The sequence below is a fragment of the Podarcis cretensis genome (genome assembly GCF_951804945.1).
Source record: "Podarcis cretensis genome assembly, chromosome: 10".
NCBI classification, from domain to species: Eukaryota; Metazoa; Chordata; class Lepidosauria; order Squamata; family Lacertidae; genus Podarcis; species Podarcis cretensis.
The window spans coordinates 32,633,120-32,653,508 of NC_137179.1; the positions used below are offsets into that span (position 1 = coordinate 32,633,120).

Consider the following 20,389-nt stretch of genomic DNA (forward strand, 5'->3'; position numbering starts at 1 on the left):
CATGCTTCCTAGCCATGGGCCTGAGTGGTTTTGCCCTTGCTGAACTGCTTTCCCCTGGAAAATCTGCCCTTTAGCAGCAAAGCAGAGCCAACATGAGTCTGAAGAAAACCTGATTGTTTACTCTGATTCAGTGGTAAGGATCAGGTTTTCTCAGGTGAAAGCAGCAGGGTAAGGACAATTCTGGATGAGTTCAGGGAGAGATAGAGATGGAGAGAGGGGAGGGGGAAGGGAAAGGGGAAAGGAAAGGGTCATTTATGTCCAGTGAGTCACTGTATGGATTGGTATATTTCCCCATGCTGCTACACAGCTTTTTATTTTATTTTTTATTTTTTAGCCTTTTGCATTGTGGGGAAAACTGACCAATCCATGTGGTGAAAGCTGTCAAAAAGGGCAGTTTAAAGCAGGTCCATCTCCATGTGGCAGCTGTAACATGTGCATTGCTTGTAGTCAAAGCTGCTGGAAGCCATGAATGTTTATCCATTTAAGCTATTTTTATTTCAAGCATAGTGGTAAAACTTCCAGAGTCGTAGCTTCATCCTAAATCTACACCTTCAGGCATTGATGCTACCATCTGATGAAGGTTTAGTGCACTTGACTACCCAGTCATAGGGAAATTATTTTCACTTCAAGATTTAGCTGCTGTGACTATAGGGCTATATTTTACTTTGTACATGGGACCAATAGGTGTGAGGAATGCAGATTTGTTTTCCTTGGCGGAGGAACTGTGGTCTGAGAACTCCAAATCCAAGTTTTAATGGTTTTAATTTCTGTTGAACAATTTCTGCCTGCATCAATCTAAACGGTAAAATATTGTTCGTCACTTTGCTGCATAGCAAGATTAACGTTACAGTTTCACCCTCAGGCTGAGCTGAGCAGGTCCATTTATTTTAAGAAAATTTCCATTTATATTATAGCAAATCTAAATTTACATGTCATAGTAAATGCTGTCCATAAAAGGAAAAAGCAGAGATATGCGCACACTCCTTGTCAATATGGATCTTTGCTTTTCTAGCTGAGAAGGCTACGGTAGCCTTTTGCTGCAGCTAGTGGTATTTACTAATATGAAATTATCTTTTGCTCCATTCCAATCTGCCCAGATCAAATGCCACCCAAGACACACAAACTCCCTAAATAGCACTCTGCTGACTATGACTACAGTACTACTACTGCTACTGTTATAAATGTAATAAGAAAGCAAATGCCCCATAGTAATATTTTGGCTTCCCTCTTTTTGAGGTTCTTTAATGTTACACGTGGATCTAGACAACAAGGCTATAAAAGAGACACAGGTGCAGAGAAAAAGGTATCAGTGGAATCCTACTGTAGTCTCTGAAAATCCTACACTGTCATTGTGCATACTGAGATGTACCTAAAGTATTTTGGAAATCTAGATCCTCTTGCAAGCAAGTTCATGGATAATTGTAGATTACACTAAGATTCTTTTCTTCTTCTTCTGGCAGAGAAACTAATACAAGCATGGTAAATGAACGTAGCCTAGATTCTCCTGGTGCCTCTAGCTTATGGAAGTATCATAATGAAGTCCTCTTGTCATCTGTCCAGTCCTGGTTGAGATAAATGACAAAAAGACACATACCAGTGATGTAAATGTTGCTAGACTTAACTTTCTGTGTTCTATTGTCAGATTAAAGAAAACGTTCTTTGAACAACTGGTTTATTTGCTTAGTTTTCCTTACACACACACACACACAATCACTCCATTTGGGTCAGAGTTGGTACACATGACACCTACTTTCAGCATTATTGTGTCACCTATATTATAACCCTACAACAATGGGCTGGAACTTTCCCAGCTTGGAGAAGAACAAGAAAAGGGGGAAAAGGCGCCAGTCCCTGGTGCCACCCCTCTCGGCTGGCCTAGCCCTCCAAGCCTCGGGCAAGTGGTCCCTGCTGCCCACCCCCACGGCACAGGCTTGGTTGTGTGAGAGTTGATAATATTTTATGAAATAATCCTAGTCCTTTGAGAGTACATTTCCAGATAAATACTGTTCAAGGCCATCTTAGATGTGCTTGTTGCCCTGATAATATTTGTAAGTAGATTTTGTCATTTACTCTAAGCCATAGTCTTCAACCTTTTCAGACTCACAACCCACCATTAGCCCAAATATGCATTTGGGGATTCACTTTACCCTGCCTCTTGTATATAATTTGTATGGCAGTAATATCACTGTTTGCAGCCACCTTGTCTTTGGTCCTAGTTCACCAATGAAAGACTAATGAACAAACTATAAATTAGCAGAACGCCTGCTGTATGGCTGAAGTTATAACACACTTTTTACGTTAAGGAACCCAAGGTTGCATGACTATGTCTTCAACATGCACTATGAATGCAACATAGTTGTATTAAAAATAGTCTTGATTCAAAGGTAATATTAATATCATACAGTGAATTGAACTCTATGTATATTTCCAAAGGGCTCCACATCTAACATTTACCGTAAAGCTGCTGTTTCCATCCCGAACAAAGTGGACTTCTAAAATCACAATTTGTGGTTTTGTGGTTTTTTACCATTTACATGAGAGACTTGCTGCATCAGACCCATCAAGTCCAGCATCCTTCTTACCACAGTAGTCTACCAGCTGTCTCCAGGAAGCCTACAAGCAACCTAACATCTGTAGGCATGAGAGGAGATGGGATATGAAACAAGGTTTTGTGATTGGGGTAGGGGGGGTGGAACAGTCACTACTTTTTGGAGCCAAGTACAGCTGTAAGAGCATAGTACAACTGTTTTAAGGTATTGCGCCATGTTCTTAAATATGATATAGCAATATGTCAAACTGTTGCCAGGCCTATAGCAACAAGTTAAATGCAAACAGAAAGAGAAGGGTAAGAAAAACAAGCCTTTCCGAGCACAATTCAAAGTGTTAGTGCTGACCTTTAAAGCCCTAAACGGCCTCGGTCCAGTATACCTGAAGGAGCGTCTCCACCCCCATCATTCTGCCCGGACGCTGAGGTCCAGTGCCGAGGGCCTTCTGGCGGTTCCCTCATTGCGAGAAGCAAAGCTACAGGGAACCAGGCAGAGGGCCTTCTCGGTAGTGGCCCCCACCCTGTGGAACGCCCTTCCAGCAGATGTCAAAGCGATAAACAACTACTTGACATTCAGAAGACATCTTAAGGCAGCCCTGTTCAGGGAAGTTTTTAACGTGTGATATTTTACTGTATTTTTGGTTTCTATGGAAGCCGCCCAGAGTGGCTGGGGAGGCCCAGCCAGATGGGCGGGGTATAAATAATAAATTATTATTATTATTATTATTGAGCATTTAAAAAAATGTTATAGCACCACAGTTATCAAGAGGTTCCAGAAGGGCAGTAATGTTAGGTAAAGGTAAAGGTACCCCTGCCCGTACGGGCCAGTCTTGACAGACTCTGGGGTTGTGCGCCCATCTCACTTAAGAGGCCAGGGGCCAGCGCTGTCCGGAGACACTTCCGGGTCACGTGGCCAGCGTGACATCGCTGCTCTGGCGAGCCAGAGCCGCACACGGAAACGCCGTTTACCTTCCCGCTGGTAAGCGGTCCCTATTTATCTACTTGCACCCGGAGGTGCTTTCGAACTGCTAGGTTGGCAGGCGCTGGGACCGAGCAGCGGGAGCGCACCCCGCCGCAGGGATTCGAACCGCCGATCGGCAAGTCCTAGGCGCTGAGGCTTTAACCCACAGCGCCACCTGCGTCCCTAGTAATGTTAGTCTGCAGCAAAAAACAATACAATCATGCAGCACCTTAAAAACCAATACATGTATTATGGCTGTAATAAGTTTGGGTTCAATACCTTGAGACAAGATTTAACATAGTGAAATTTATTACCTACTACAACAACTAAGAAATGTCTCTGAATCACTACAATGGCTGGTGGCACAGCTTTGGCAGACTAGAGCCCTCTTCTTCAGAGGTATGAAGCGTATAGTGCGCACACTAGATGGAGGAAATGTAATTCCTGCGGTGAGATGGAAACGCAATGCAAAAAAATAATAATAGTCTGTATCCCCCGCACCCATTTCGTTTTCCTCTGACTTCACTGTTGACACCCCACTGCCACACGTTGCTGGGAATCGCAGGTAGGCGAGAGGTGAGGTGGGTTGGCTGTTGCGTCCATGCCCCGCTTTGCCGGCTTCTCACAGCAAAGGACGCTTTGAAGTCGCAGAACAAAATCCTAGAATGGTAGATCTGAAAGGGACTCCAGGGTCATCTAGCCCAACCCCCCGGGATGCAGGCATTAAGTCCGGGATACATTTGTTAGATCATCTGAATACGCCGCTGAGTTTAGGCTCTTTGTTGATTTTAAGCTATGGAGACTCTGTCCCTGCGGCTGAAGGACCTCGATACCCGGCTCTGCTCGTTTCCCTCTTCTTCCTCGCTCTTTCTTTCCCTCACTTTGCCGGCGCGCCCGCCCCATTCCCGCCCCACCGAGAGGCGGGCCTGTGCGCCGTGAGGTCACGGCCGCGGCGAAGCCACTCGAGCGCCGCTTCGTATAAGGACGAGGGAGGAGGGCCGTCTCGGTCGGCGGCGCTATTGGCCGGGAAGATGGCGGTGAACAGGCACCACTCGGCGGGCGGCGGGGTGATCCCGCCCAACGGGGAGAGGTAACTAAGGAAGCGAGGAGAGGGGAGACGTGGAGCCGGGGAAGGGGGCGCCATCCCCGGCCTCGGGGGTCGCCAGGGGGGCCCTCGCCCGGGTTTATTTCGGAGGAGACCGCGGGCGGCTTCTCGAGAAAAGTCGCCCCTGGTTCGGCCACCGAAAGCAGCGCCAAATCTCTCCCCAGGAATTGCGATTGTGACGCACGCGCGCAGCAGTTAACTGCCCGTGTGAATGCTGTTACGCAGGGCATTCCCCGCCCCCTTCCTCCCGTGCCTTCTTCCCTCGGGCTCCTGCCCGGTTGATGTTCATGGGGGGGGGGGGGCGAAAGTTTTAAGGGGTAAACATCCCTTGATCTGTGTTGTTGTGGGTAGATAAACTCGCTCCCTTGTAGCGCAGCCCTGAAGGTGTTTACTCGGAAGTAAGGCCTTCTGTTCTCCGCGGCGCCCACTTGCCCCTTCGCATACTTAGGGTCGGTGCCTTAGGCGTAAGCTGCTACGCAGGCTGATTCAGTTCGTGACATTTCCTCCTCTTCAGCCCTCGGTGGGTGTGACCCTAATCCGTGCTTTCCCTTTGTCATGTGCTACACGCAAGTTACACGTTGATCCCCCACAGTATGAGTGGAGATCAGCGTACATTTATTTTCTTAATATTTCGCCGGCCGGTTTGCCACTTTACCAGAGATAAAGTGACTAGCGTGCCAGTGAAGCATAAAAGAAAAATGTCGATTTTACCAGTGTTTACAAAGTAATACTAAAAATAGTTACATTCCTTTGAAGCATATTTGAGACATACTAAGCAGATGGGCTGTGGGCAGCCATTTATCCCCTACAGTGAAGGAGATATCCAGTGTTTGGGGCAGCCGAGAACTCTCTTGAATAAAAATACCTTGCCATTTTTTCCTCATGAAGAACTGGAAAGTATCTTAAAAGTAAGGGTGCTGTGAATTGATGTATACAAGTATGGTTCTCCAGGTGGATTTAGTGTCAATTTTTACCTCACTAGGTAATTGTTATCAATTGATAACAATTGTTATTGATAACAATAATCAATTGATAACAGTTATAGATAGGTAGCCGTGTTGGTCTGCCATAGTCAAAACAAAATAAAAAAATTCCTTCCAGTAGCACCTTAAAGACCAACTAAGTTAGTTCTTGGTATGAGCTTTCGTGTGCATGCACACTTCTTCAGATACACTGAAACAGAAGTCACCAGACCCTTCTATGTAGTGAGAAGGTGGGGAGGGGTATTACTCAGAAGGGTGGTGGGATTGGGTGATTGGCAGATAGCTGTGATGAGCCTGTTGACGACTCTTAACGACTGCAATAGGTCTTACAGGAAAAAGCAAGGGGTGAGAAGATGAAAAATGGCTTTGTCATGTATAATGAGATAAGAATCCAATGTCTTTGTTCAGACCAGGTCTCTCCATGGTTTTAAGTTTGGTAGTAAGTTGCAATTCAGCAGCTTCTCTTTCCAGTCTATTTCTGAAATTCCTTTGTACTAGAACAGCTACCTTGAGATCTTGTATAGAATGTCCTGGGAGATTGAAGTGTTCTCCTACTGGTTTTTCTGTCTTGTGGTTCCTGATGTCGGATTTATGTCTGTTTATTCTTTGGCATAAGGTTTGGCCTGTTTGTCCAATATAGAGAGCTGAAGGACACTGTTGGCATTTGATGGCATACACAATGTTAGACGATGAGCAATTAAATAGTCCCGAGATGGTATGTGTGATGTTGTTGGGGCCAGTAATGGTGTTGTCCGGGTGTATGTGGCAGCAAAGTTGGCATCTGGGTTTATTGCAGGCTCTGGTGCCAGTGTCCGTGTTAAGTCTGGTTGTAGTATTATTGTGGGTTAGGAGTTGTTTAAGATTGGGTGGCTGTCTGTAGGCAATGAAAGGTCTTCCTCCCAGAGCTTGAGAAAGAGAATTGTCATTGTCCAGGAGAGGTTGTAGATCTCTGATGATGTGTTGTACTGTTTTAACTTGGGAGCTGTATGTGATGACTAGAGGTGTTCTGTTATTTTCTTTTTTGGGTCTGTCTTGCAGCAAGTTCTCTCTGGGTATCAGTCTGGCTCTATTGATCTGTTGTCTAACTTCATCTGCTGGGTATTTTAGTTCTAAAAAGGTTTGCTGTAGATCTCTTAGGTGAGAGTCTCTGTCTGTAGAATTGGAGCAGATGCGGCTGTAACGTAGTGCCTGGCTATATACAATGGACTGTTTGGTATGTTTGGGATGGTAGCTAGAGGCATGTAGATATGTTTGTCGGTCAGTTGGTTTACGGTATAAGGTGGTGTCTATGCGCCCATCCTGTATTTTAATAGTAGTGTCCAAAAAATGTATTTCTTGCATAGATTGATTCATTGTTAGGTTGATTGTGGGGTGAAAATAATTGAATTTCTGGTGGAAGGTGTCCAGGGTCTGTTGACCATGTGTCCAGATGATAAAAATATCGTCAATGTATCGCAGGTACAAGAGAGGTTTGAGTGGGTAGGAGTTTAGGAAACGTTGTTCTAAATCCGCCATGAAGATGTTGGCATACTGTGGGGCCATGCGGGTGCCCATTGCTGTGCCGCTGATCTGAAGGAACAGGTCATCACCGAATTTGAAGTTGTTGTGGGTAAGGACAAATTGGCAGAGTTTGGTAGCAAAGTCCACTGTGGTTTTATCTGAAATGGTGTTCCTTATAGCTTGTAAACCATTGTTGTGTGGGATGTTGGTATACAGAGATTCCACATCCATAGTAGCTAGTATAGTGTTGTTGGGAAGATTATTTAAAGATTGTATTTTCCTCAGAAAATCTGTGGTGTCACGTACATAGCTGGGAGCACTGATGGCATATGGTTTCAGAACAGAATCCATATAACCGGAGACACCCACTGTAATAGTGCCAATACCTGAAATGATGGGGCGTCCTGGATTTCCTGGTTTGTGTATTTTAGGTAGAAGATAGAAAGTTCCTGGTCGAGGTTCTGTTGGTGTGTTTGTGAGGATCTGTTCTTGGATGTGTGGGGGTAGCTCCTTAACAATCTTGTTCAGTTCTTTTGATAACAGTTGGCCAAAAATATTTGTGGCAGAGCACATCTCATTAATGTGGCTGTGATTTTGGTCCTACCCAAAGCATGCATTTAAAGCATGTGACTTCCCCCAAAGAATAATGGGAACTGTGGTTTAAGAATGTTAGGAAATGTAGCTCTATGAGGGGGTAAACTACAGTTCCCAGAATTCTTTAGCAGAAGCCATGTGCTTTAGATGTATGTGTGGGTGTGATATTCAAGTTGCTCTCTGCCTTGTTATGTGTAAACAGAGCACCATTGGTTTTTTAGGTGGTGTGAGCATCAGTCTTCTGCATCTGTCAAAAATTACTTGCTGGATTGGCAGCATGCCAGAAAACTTAGCTTGTGAATGATTGGCCCTCAAATTGTATCTAAGGGAAAATAATTCTTCCAGCCTGCTGGCTAGTTCATTTGATCTATTAGACTTCATAGTTGTCTTTTCGAGACTATGTTGTCTGGCCAGGGCAGACAGAAAAGTTCTTGATAACCATCACAATACTGGTATCTCTTTCTTACCCTTGTTCCTGTTATTGCTGGAATTGACATGTTACTTTCCCAGTGTAAGCTAAATTTGTCAAATGGATTAGACATCCCTTCGCTGTGCTGTCCCTATTCCTGGCACAGGGTTCCTACAACAACTCACTGCTGAGATTTGAGCTACCATCTTAGAATCACAGAATTGTAGTTGGAAGGGACCATGAGAGTTATCTAGACCAGCCCCCTGCAATGCAGGAATCTCAACTAGATCATACATGACAAATGGCCATCCAACCTCTGCTTAAAAACCTCCAAGGAAGGCTGGTCCACCACCGCTTGTGGGAGTCTTTTCCACTGTTGAACTGCTCTGTCAGAAAGTTCTTCCTGACGTTTAGTCAGAAACTCTTTTCTAATAACTTGAATCCATTGGTTCATGTCTTGCCCTCCAGAGCAGGAGAAAACAAGCTTGCTCCATCCTCCATTTGACAGCCCTTGAGATAATCTGAATATGGCTATCATATCTCCTCTGAGTCTCCTCTTTACCAGGCTAAACATACCCAACTCCCTTAACTGTTCCTCATAAAGTTTGGTTTTCAGACCCTTTATCTTATTGGTCAGTCGCCCTCCTCTGCACATGTTCTAGCTTGTCAGTATCCTTCTTTCGCTGTGGATATTGACAGTTATATTATTCAGTTGATTATTCAGCTGAATGACCAAGAATAATGAAAGCAGAGTAATGGTGAAGCCAAGTGCATGTTAATTGTACTTGCAAATTATGAAAAGTGTAGCACAGAGTCCAGTTTGTTTTCTAAACAGAAGATCATGGTTAGGAGAATTTCAGATGCTGGAGAAAATAGACTGGCCCTAGACATTTTGGCACCTGAGGCAAACCACGCAATGCCCTCCCCACCACCAGGGAAGAAGGGGTGAGTGAAGATTTACATCAGGAACAAGGATGGTAGCGCCTCTTATTTGCCTAGAGGCTGTATCTGGCAGGGAGTCTGCTGAGGAACACAGCTGATCTGGCCTCCTAAGAGTGCCACAGTTGTCATGGCCACAGCAGCAGCAGCAGCAGCAGCAGGCGATGCATTTCTTGGAGATCAGATCTGTGGATCCTTCCCTCTGAGGCAGTCGTCTCACCTTGTCTCATGCATGAGCTGGCCCTGCTTGCATGCAAATTTATATGTTGTTGCATATTGTTTTAAGTTTCTGAAAGCCAATGGAAGCATTGCATTTTTGAAAGATGAGCTGAGCACCTATAAACGACAGTCACAACAGGATTAATGATTTCAACTTAATTATTAACAAGTTTAAGTTTCCACTGTATTGACTGTTAGTGCATCATTTGATCTATTATTTATTATTTTTTTTGTCCCACAGCACCTGTGCTTCAGGATCGCTTATAACAAAAAACCTGACACTATAAGCCACAAGACCAGTTACAGAACAGAGCACGCAAACCTCGTTGGCAGAATGAAATTCAGTTGACTTAGAAAACTCTCACTAATTGGCTCTGGGCTAACAAAAGAGCTGGAAGGGAAGCCAGAGCGTGTTAAATCAGTCACATGATTCTTAGCTGGTCAGTGAGAGAGCTAAATTGAAAAGCATTGCACAGCTCTTTCATAACCTGTTCGTGAGTAGTAGGTCACCAGTAAAATATCCCTGAACAAGAAATGGTTTAGGGGTATCCTGATGACAACAGACTGATCATATGGGAGTTTCCGTAGCCTTAATATTAGCAAGTGTTCGACACACACTTGGAAGAATGCAAAATGAGAGGCAGCTGTAGAGCACATCACATGGGGATCTGCCTTGTCAGGATAGAGCTCCCAGTACCGCTCAGCTGACAGTAAGGGGAAGGATTTTTGTTTGTTTGTTTTTTGTAATTCCCCCTATACAGCCAAAATCAGTTCTTCAGACTTGGGGAGGCTGGGGAAGGGGAGGCGAATTGCTAACCTGCTTGTTCTCCTGTTCACTAATTGAAGCTTTATTGTCAACCGAGTAACACGGTTGGATACAACCCTCAGTTAGGACTATGGGGGGGGTGTCCCTTTGCACAAGTAGAAGCCCTTCTTAGGTGAATCCCGTTCACTGGATTCTCTCATGTCCTGCTTTAGACTTGAAATGTCAGGAGAATTGTGTTCCTGTTTAGTGTCTGAAGGGGAAGGCAAACATATCTGCTGAGTTGGGTTTTGCTTTCTGAACGGCTGTCTGGGCTTGGCAGTGGCTCTCCCACTGTGTATAGTAGAGTTGGTTCTTCACCGATCAGTAATGGCATGTTTTGCACAGCCCACTAAGAAATGCTCATGTGGCCATATTTTTTCTCCTTCCCTGAAGCATTCTCAAGCACTGTAAAGATGTGGAGCTGACCTTCTCTGATGTGACTGGCAAACCAGAGATCTTCAAAGGCACCAAGAAAGGAATGGTGTTTCTCACTCCTTACAGGGTAAGTCTTGAGTGAGGGCCAGGTGCATCTTAGACATCTTTTGAAGGGTCATTCAGTCAGGACAGCAGTCACTTGTAGTTTATCTAACTACAGCTAGTGTGAGATTCTTCAGTACATTCTTTTCTCTACTATTAGTGTAGGTATTTTTTTTTTCTAAGTTACTGTGGTACCTCTGGGTGCGAACGGGATTTGTTCTGGAACACCGTTCACATCCAGAAGCGAACGCAACCCGCATCTGCGGGTCGCGATACAGCACTTCCACGCATGCTCTTGACATCATTTTTGAGCATCTGCGCATGCGGCGAAACCCAGAAGTAACGCACTCCATTATTTCCGGGTCGCCATGGAGCGCAACCCAAAAATATTCATCCCGAAGCTACTTCAACCCGAGGTATGGCTGTAGTTGAAATGAGAGAGTAGAAGTAGTTTTCTTCTTTCAGGCATTCAGCATGGCTACTACAAATTCTGAAATTTTCTAGATTATTTTGTTCTGAAATTTCATGTTGGCTTAAGATACAAGAAGGCATTCTGACTGACACAAGATGAAAACTGTTTTTGTGGGTTGTTTGATGTTCTACATAAATCTATCTTTAAATACTGTTCAGAAACTTCTGCTGGTATAGAATGCCACTTCCTTTTTCCAGCCCCCACATCTCACTGGCCTTACTTTGCACTTTCCAGGAGTGGTGTTGTTGTTTTTGCCTGGTTGGAATGTGTCCTTGAACTCTGATAGTGTCAGAATGGAGAACAGAAAGAGTGCGTAGAAACTTGCAGACTCTTAGAGTGTTCAGAAAGAGCATGTGGCGCTTGGAAGGTTACCCAGAAGAGAATTTGGCCTCAAGATGAAAAAGATCCCCACCTTTTTCCTAAAATGATTAGGAATATGCCAGCAAGATGTCTTAGTGGGGAACCTCCATGCTCTTAAAAGAAGCCTGTCTCAGCCCAATTTTGTAGACATTTAGGGAAAGGGTGAAGACATTTGAGTGGGTGAAGGGACTTCTGTAGAAAACTGGTTATGATTCCTTATTTTTTCATTTATTTTAATAAATATTAAATAAAAATTTCTGACTTAATGTCTTCAGTTGATGGTTTGATATAGGGGGTTGGCTTTCTCTCACTTTGAAGAATTAGTTATTTGTCCTGGATTGTTTCGTACGTAGTTTTATATTCCATTTCTTAATCCCTTTGCTTTGGGCCTTGTATAGAAGAGACAGCACGTGGTATAAGTTTGATAATTAAATGTATTGCAGGTTATTTTTGTGTCCAAGGGCAAGGACCCAATGATGTCCTTCATGATGCCCTTCTACAAGGTGAAAGGATGCTCCATTGAACAGCCCGTATTTTCCGCCAATTATATCAAAGGAGTGATAGAAGCAGAACCTGGAGGTATGTACTACATCTTGTGGTGACGAATGTATTTATTGTATCACTGAGTTTAACGCAAGTTGTGCAAAATCTACTTCAGTGATTTTTTCCATTGGTCTTCCCCCCCCCCTTTCCATTGGTCTTGAAGAGCATGATTGCATAGGAAATGTGGGGCAGTGTCTCATGTGAATATCACATGTTAGAAATGAGTTTTTCCTGTGAGTTGGTGTGTTTACTAAAAACACACCCCTCCCTGCCGAGTTTGATTGTCTTTCAGCACTCCTTTTATGAACATATCCTCTTGGCTTGCAAATCATTATTTTCATTGTAACTAGAGTAGCGATGAGGATTTTCACTTCAGTCTTTTTATTATTATAGCTTGATTTGGGAAGAGGAAAAAGTTGTTTTATTTCAGAAACATATTTTTAAAAAACTTTCATTTCAGCAAATATTTTCTTGCCGAGTTATGAAGGATGCTTGCTGGAATAAGACAGTAAAAGATTCTGCTGGTAGAAATTCTTATTTTACTTTCTAGTTAAGTTCCAGACCCTGATTAAATTAATAAATCCATGGAAAACATCTGACTTATTGGTCTTTCAATCAAGTTACCCATCCTCCAGCCTTATCAAATAAAATACTAATTTTATATAGCTATTTTTTTCATACTACCTGAAATAAGATGAATCTTCTTTGTATCTGTAAGGGGGTGAAACCTAGTTTGCAGGAGAAGTACTTGATGGGTTAATACGTGTTAATACTATAACTTGGTTGAAACTATTCTTGATTTCACTTTCTTACCCAGAAGTGACCAATCTATTCCCTCCCCTCCTTGGTGTTGTTAGATTACAGTTTCCATCATTCCTGACTCATGGCCTTGTTGGCTGGGGCTGGTGGCAGCTGAAGTCCAACAACATCTAGAGCTTCCCCATCTGTTTTAGTTACCTTTCGTGCCATCAAATTAAAATACAAATGTTTTCATTTGCCCAGAAGCATATGGGTCCAAATTAACTCTATTAACTTTTATCTTTGCAATCTCTTGGGAAGCTGTCTCAATTAAAATTTAACCTGACTTGTTTTCCTTAGGTGGCTGGGAAGGGCAGGCTTCATTTAAGATGAGCTTCCTCAGTGGAGGTGCCATAGAGTTTGGGCAACTGATGTTCAAACTTGCTAGTGATGGTAAGATTCTCTCCCCCGCCCCCAATGCCATTTGCTGCTTAATCTGTATTTGCTTTGCTTTCTGGTCTTGCTAGCAGTAGCTGGCCCTTAGTTAGTCTGGCTGCCTCCATTAACTGACCTGTTCATTTTCATCCTCATGGTTCTGTCCTGCTCTAGGTGCAAAACTGGCAAAAACATCAACAAGGGGAAAGGAGATTCCTTCCAGTAGCACCTTAAAGACCAACTAAGTTAGTTCTAGGTATGAGCTTTCGTGTGCATGCACACTTCTTCAGATACACTGAAACAGAAGTCATTGCAATACCCCTCCCCACCTTCTCACTATATAGAAGGGTCTAGTGACTTCTGCTTCAGTGTATCTGAAGAAGTGTGCATGCACACGAAAGCTCATACCTAGAACTAACATAGTTGGTCTTTAAGGTGCTACTGGAAACAATTTTTTGTTTTGACTATGGCAGACCAACACGGCTACCTATCTGTAAAGGGAAAGGAGGTAATTTTGCCTTAATCAGTTAAATGTAGACTGATTTAAGACATCGTCCTAAGAAGTCCAGGGTTTCATGTGCTGATTTTAGCTTACTGAACATATTCCTCTTCAGCTTCTAGGGGAGTACCTGCCCAGAGTTTTGGCTATGGCTATGCACCTGTTCCTGGGGGCTATGCCCCTCCGCCTTTTCCAGGAGGATATGCACCTGCACCAGGGGCCTATGCCGCACCACCACCAGGACCATACGGTTATATGCCTGCACAAATGAATGGATATGGACCTGCTGCACAACCTATGGGATATCCATATGCTCCTCCTCCAGGTAAAAATTCCAGCAGATTGCATAAAAGAATGTCACTCAAAAAAGGGCAGTAGTATATACGACCTGACAAAATATATAACTATTCCATGTAGGTGAGATGACTAATGCTCAAATCTAGAGAATATCAACAGTAGCACAAAAGTGGAGGGGATCCTATTCAGTGTAGAATGCTTGGAACACACTAAACATGGATTGGGTCATTTCGCTAAACAAAGTAAGACTTAGTCCTTGACTTCAAGTATTATACAGTGGTACCTCGGGTTAAGTATTTAATTCGTTCCGGAGGTCCGTTCCTAACCTGAAACTGTTCTTAACCTGAAGCACCACTTTAGCTAATGGGGCCTCCTGCTGTCGCCACGCCACCGGAGCATGATTTCTGTTCTCATCCTGAAGCAAAGTTCTTAACCCGAGGTAATATTTCTGGGTTAGCGGAGTCTGTAACCTGAAGCGTATGTAACCCGAGGTACCACTGTATGCATTGTTTTAGTAGGTACCTTCTCCACAGTACATCTGTATGTGGTGACTCAGCCTCTGCTGCTGCCTTGCTTTCTATCCAGCCAGTGGGAACAGTTGCTGGATCAGTATGGACTATGTAGTTTGAACAGCAATTGTCTCAGTTTAAGCATGTAACTGATATGGGGAAAGCTCCCCGAGAGCTTATGGAAAAAGAGGATGAAATGCAGCATGGGAAAATCCTGTCCTGGTGTACTCCCCCTACTTGAATATTTCTGTGATGCGTGTGTAGACATGGCATCTGTTATCTGTCGTCAGGCATGTATCCAGCACCTCCTGGGATGAACTCCATGTACATGGCTCCTCCTCCTCCATACCCCGGCCCTTCTGCAGGACCTTCAGCCCCATCTCAGGCAGGACCTTCAGCTCCTAGAACCTGGACAGAGCCAGGAATGCCAGGTAAGTTTCCATTTAGAATGGGGGGGAATTGGATCAGTCTCCCAATGTATCTTTTTTTTAGGTTTTGAATAATTTCTTTGTTGAAGAGGGGTGAATGGTTGAGCATGAGGAGTTGCCCTGTTCTAATAGCCATGACAGCCAAGGAAGCTGTGAATCTATTATTATTATTATTATTATTATTATTATTATTATTATTATTAAACACTATTTGAATTTATATACCACCCTATACCCAGGGGTCTCAGGGCGGTTCACAGAATAAAATCAAGATATAAAACCACAAAATACCTAATAAAAATAAAAACAGCAACCCAATAGCCCCCCCATAAAAAACACATTTTAAAAGGGCATGAGATGTAAATTGGATCAACCAAATCCCTGGTTAAAGAGGAACGTTTTTGCCTGGTTCCTAAAGATGTATACAGTGGTGCCTCCGGTTATGAACTTAATACATTCTGGAGGTCCGTTCTTAAGTCGAAACCATTCTTAACCTGAGGCGTGCTTTCACTAATGGGGTCTCCTGCGCGTCTCCCACTCGCATCCTGGGGCAAAGTTCGTTTCCAGGAGCACCTACATCCAGGTTAACGGAGCTCATTACCCGAAGCATTCGCAAGGAGGACAGTATGTAGCCAGAGGTTCCACTGTAATGAAGGCACCAGGCGAATTTCCCTGGGGAGAGCCTTCCACAGACGGGGAGCCACTGCAGGGAAGGCCTGTTCTCATGTTGCCATCCTCCGAACCTCTCGAAGAGGGGGCACACAAAGGAGGGCCTCAGAAGATGATCTCAGGCTCCGGGTAGGTTCATATGGAAAGAGACGGTCCTTGGGGTATTGCAGTCCTGAGCAAGCTCTCAGAAGGTTTTAGGATCCCAGAATGCTTGTTTACAGAAGACAATCAGTCTAAATCCAGGTGGCTACCTAATCCTGAAAAAACGTGTTGGGACTACTATTTGTATAAGTGGATACCTCTCTCTCTTAAAATCTTGTCTCTTGATCTTTGTCTCTGTGGTCATTGTGACATCTTTTCTCCTGTTCCCTGTCTTCTCAGAATTAATGCTGTTCAGCATGTCCACAAACCAACTGCTAGTCTTGTCATGTCCTAATTCTTTTTTGCTGACACTGCACAAACTGCTCTTTTGCCTAATCTAAAAATTGTGCTAAAACAAGCAGCATTTGCTTTGTGAATATAAATAGTGTGGATTTTTGTATTTTTAAAGATGCTTGATTCTTTCCTTCTGCACTAGGTGGCAACAAAGCAACAGAGGCAACTTCCAGTGCATATTATAACCCGGCTAATCCTCACAATGTCTACATGCCTATGGTAAGGAACCTCACTAGGTCTGATGGGTATAGGGAAGAGAAATAGCAAGAACTCTTGCTATGCTAGCAATCAGCTGGACATAACTTGCAACTGGTTGAAGTATACAGTACAGCTTCTTACAGCACAGTAAGCATACTTGGTATCTTTGCTTCCTGTAGTAGAGATACCAGCCGTACTAAAAAATGGGAGGGACAAATGTAACAGCACATAGGGACCTTGAGCTTTGCCTATTCTCCATCTGCATAAACGTCAGTGAGGACCTTCCCTACAAGGGCCTCCTTTACTTCATTCTCATGGCTGCCAAGCTCATGATATCACATTACTGGAAGGAGGCTGGTTAACTATCTGAAGACAGGTGGTATGATGAATTTTGGGATGTAGCTCTGTTGGAAAAGATCACAAATAACATAAAATCCACGAGAGGCAAATCAGAATCTATGAAACATATTGCAGTTTCATAATTTGCTTCAAATACATCCAAATCTGACACAAGATGGCATCCACTTTCTTGGTACAAGATTATTTGATTGACCCACTTCTCCTTTTAGCTTTGATGCTATCTTGGAATAATGTGAGAAATGCTCACTGTAGCTTATTTCTTTAACCTGTACTGGCAGCCAACAAGACAATTTTTGTTACAAGTGATAACCTCATTTGTATTGCTAGGTTTTTGTTCTTGCTTGGTTTTTAGTATATGTGATTAATGTTCTGTGTCACTCTCAGTAAGCTATAAAGCTGCGATAAAGAGCCATTTCAGTGGAAGTTTTACACACACACACAGAGAGAGAGAGAGAGAGAGAGAGAGAGAGAGAGAGAGAGAGTGTCTCGAATTCTAAGCGGGAAAGGCTGCATTAAAACAAAGTAAACCTTAAATTAGTTAAATTACACTACTTAGACAATCCAGAGTGCACCCCTCCTTTTTAAAAAAGGTGCCATTGCAGCCATGTGTTAAGTGCCATTCTATCATTGGGATGTGCAGATTATATAAAATTGTGTACTCCATCTTAAAGTGTATTGCTAGGGGGTACTGGACTTAAACTTGTATTAAGAGAAGAACAAGATACCTTGTGGGTTGAGGACCCTCATATTAGATGTCTTGCCCATTTGAACATGGTGGCCCCCCAAGCATGATGTTAGTGTGCTGAAACTATGAAATGAGCAAAGTTTTGATGTGTTTTGTAAAAAAGGCGACCCATGTATAGTAGATGTGCCACATTAATGCTGTCTCCATTTAATTTAGGATCAACCACCTCCTTATTCACCACCTGAGGAGAAGAAGAATAACTGAGAAGAGCCCAGGAGCTGTCCTCCCATGTTTTTGTCCTAGAAGATTTTGCCATTGCTGCCGCCTCCTCTTGGTTCTGTATACTCTAGGTCATCCTGTGTCACTAACCTGCACGATGTTGGGTGACTCTTCAACACCCGCTGTTCTTGAAACTTTCCTCATGACAATACAAAAGAACAGTGACAGTATTGCTTTCCTGAGTACTTGCTTTCTCTCCTGAGACCAGAATAGAACAGCCATGACTATTTTAGCCCTTGGTTTGACAGGAGAGGTGAAATATGCATAGTGCAAATGAAGCCACTTCACATAAGTAGGAATGAAATACTGAAGCTCTTTGTATGGAACAAAAACACTCGTATAATGACACACAGATAGGAATATGACAGGAGTATTCTTCTTCCATGCATCTCTGCTTGTGAGCATCAGTGTGGCATGTTACATGCAGTTTAATGCATGAGAGGGAATTCTATAAATATGTGGAGGCTTATCTTATTTTCTAGGAAAGTAGCAGAGAGGACTTAATGGGGAAATCTCCAGTGATGTATAAAAAGAAGGCCTGGGGAAGCAACCAAAGGGCTAACCAGTAGCTGTCTTTTTGAATATGTGGGTGCATCTCCAACTTATCATGATGAAACTGCATCTGGCTCTGCAACAAGCATGTTCTCTACACTTTTGCAACCTATCCCTTGCAAAAGGGATGCCTGGTGGAAACTTAAAATCATGTGAAATAACATGTAATAGGTTTCTCTTCTGCTTTCTCTTTTGACTGTTGGATCAGTGTCTCTAAAAGTGTATCCTGTCTTTTGGTATAGGGGATATGGAGAAGGTCTCACATTCAAGAGAGGCCAGACTATCTGTCTGCTCATCTCATTCCTAGTGCAGCTGAGAAACCTGGAAAGGATCAATTTATCTGAACTGGAACCAAAGACGTGGCTTTATAAAATTAGTAGTTTGGAGTTGAGGGGTGAAGCTAAGCAAAAAGTATAGGGTACAGAAATAAGAGCAACCCACCCGTGTCAAGCATTCTGGAAACACAACCCAAGCAGAATGTCTTGGTCTCCTGGAAACCAGCCCAATCCAGGTCCAGAATGTCTTGGTACCCAGTAGCAGCAAGTGCAGCAGAGTCTATTTAATAGGAGAGTACTTTATAGAAAAGAGCTATTATTCTAGCAAACTCCTGAGATAGATAGTGAAGCCATTTCTCCTTGCTCAGCCAGCTGAGCTAGGCACTAATGTAACTAGAAAGGGCTAAATGGTGAATGATGTGGGTGAGAGGGGAAGTATTGAAACTCGCTTTGAAATAGAGAAAGGCATGTCAGACTTGCTTTTGAACAAAGTTGGAAGAGATGGCAAATGAGTTAGGAAGGGCTAAAAGGATGTTTGCCAGCAAGCAGCACACAATATTGTGGTTGCTTACATAAGCTGTCGCTGGTTTAACTTTTAATTTTCACATGATAATCCCCCCTCTTATCTGTTCCAAAGAGAACTCTTGCTCCACATATAATGAAAAATATAACTTAAGTAAAGCCTAATCTCTTAGGATATCTTTTCCTCACCTCTAAAGGGGCTATATTTTGCAAGAACCACTCATACTAGTTTGTATTCATGAATCCCTTTCTGACCATCTTCCCTTTAGTAACTGAGAATATTACTCAGTATAGCAGGCATAGGGTGAAATTTTCTAATATCCATTTTAATCTAAATCCAAGAAGCTTAACCACTTTCCATAACTTAGTATTTTCCTCTGTAATATTTTTGGATTGCACTTTAATACAGAAGTATTGAAATCTTTATATTTGTATCTGTGGTGATGGTGTGGACAACCTGGTTTTTTGTGTGCATGTCAGAGAGAGAGGGGGGGGGTGGGGGAGAGTTTCTTTCTAAAGGAGTTGTATTAAATACAGTACTGTTCTGGCATGAAGTACGTGAGGCTTTCCAGAGCTTGACACACAGCATTAATTATTCCATTTTAAACTGCTACTCAGTTCTTTGTCCTTCATCTGATTCCTATAAAATATACTTCTAGAGGTAGGTGGATAACCTAAGACAAAAAGACCTTGACACAAGCAGAAAGGTGGTTTTATATGGTCGTTTTTCATTTTGACAAAAAATGATTGCAGAAGGTAAAATGAGAGTGGTGACGGCTGGCTCATCAAGTGGTAGCCTATAACATTCATGTTAGATTGTGGCTGCCACCAGTTTGAAACACCTTTGGTAACCTGTAGTTTTCATCGCTATACAACACGTGCAGGACCCTACATTAGTCAAAGGAGATGCTGAACCCTAATTTGAGTACAGTGGTACCTCGGGTTAAGTACTTAATTCGTTCCGGAGGACTGTTCTTAACCTGAAACTGTTCTTAACCTGAAGCACCACTTTAGCTAATGGGGCCTCCTGCTGCTGCTGCACCGCCGGAGCACGATTTCTGTTCTCATCCTGAAGCAAAGTTCTTAACCTGAAGCACTATTTCTGGGTTAGCGGAGTCTGTAACCTGAAGCGTATGTAACCTGAGGTACCACTGTATGTCTGACTAAGTGGATCCTAACAAACTGCTGCAAAAATAATAGCTTGCATGTGGAATCTGCTCCTGTGCCTTACTTTGATTAGCATGCCACTCCCGGCTTTTTTTAAAATAGCATGTTGGGGAAATGCTCTTAAATCAGATTATAGTGTTAAATCTACTTATTTTGCATATCTCCCGTCCCCTCCACAGATGACAGTGGGAAGATAGTGGCCGTCCTGAAATCTATCACCCAAAGTTACTGCCTCTTTTGGATAAGGTTGCCCTTCTTAGATTCCTAATTTCTGGGGTGTATTTTATACTGTAGCAGCTTTACCAGTCCCAAAGGCTCCTTCAGCTCCAGTTCTGCCTCTGTACAACTGAAGTTTCCCACTGTTACACTTCCACCGTTTTTACTTTATATAAGAAAAAAGATTCCACCTAAACATTAGGAAGAACTTCC

At 43.2% G+C, this 20,389-nt stretch overlaps 1 protein-coding gene and 1 long non-coding RNA gene across 3 annotated transcripts; one reads left to right on the forward strand and one right to left on the reverse strand.

Annotated features, from left to right (window-relative positions):
• Positions 1-308: 308 nt before the first annotated feature.
• Positions 309-3,997, reverse strand: LOC307225808. The gene is made up of 2 exons (XR_013843172.1): positions 3,786-3,997; positions 309-1,562 (listed from the first exon to the last, which is right to left on the reverse strand). It is a non-coding gene; the product is annotated as an uncharacterized lncRNA (long non-coding RNA).
• A 440-nt stretch (positions 3,998-4,437) lies between these two features.
• On the forward strand, positions 4,438-19,217 carry WBP2NL (WBP2 N-terminal like). 2 transcript variants are annotated; one of them, XM_079993945.1, is made up of 8 exons: positions 4,438-4,596; positions 10,454-10,562; positions 11,813-11,948; positions 13,011-13,103; positions 13,700-13,909; positions 14,681-14,821; positions 16,065-16,141; positions 17,382-19,217. In XM_079993945.1, the coding sequence occupies exons 1-8, from the start codon at positions 4,538-4,540 to the stop codon at positions 17,427-17,429; spliced, it is 873 nt and encodes a 290-aa protein (XP_079850071.1). In that variant the 5' UTR covers positions 4,438-4,537; the 3' UTR covers positions 17,430-19,217. The 2 variants fall into 2 exon arrangements, with proteins under 2 accessions (XP_079850071.1, XP_079850072.1); XM_079993946.1 differs by lacking the exon at positions 4,438-4,596 and adding an exon at positions 4,894-5,131.
• Positions 19,218-20,389: the final 1,172 nt, after the last annotated feature.

What these genes read in the sequence shown, in the direction of transcription:
- WBP2NL (XM_079993945.1), top strand. Translation starts at nt 4,538, where the DNA reads ATGGCGGTGAACAGGCACCACTCGGCGGGCGGCGGGGTGATCCCGCCC. An exon ending in TGTTTCTCACTCCTTACAGG is followed by an intron (nt 10,563 to 11,812) that starts GTAAGTCTTGAG and finishes AATGTATTGCAG; the next exon opens with GTTATTTTTGTGTCCAAGGG. An exon ending in GATAGAAGCAGAACCTGGAG is followed by an intron (nt 11,949 to 13,010) that starts GTATGTACTACA and finishes TGTTTTCCTTAG; the next exon opens with GTGGCTGGGAAGGGCAGGCT.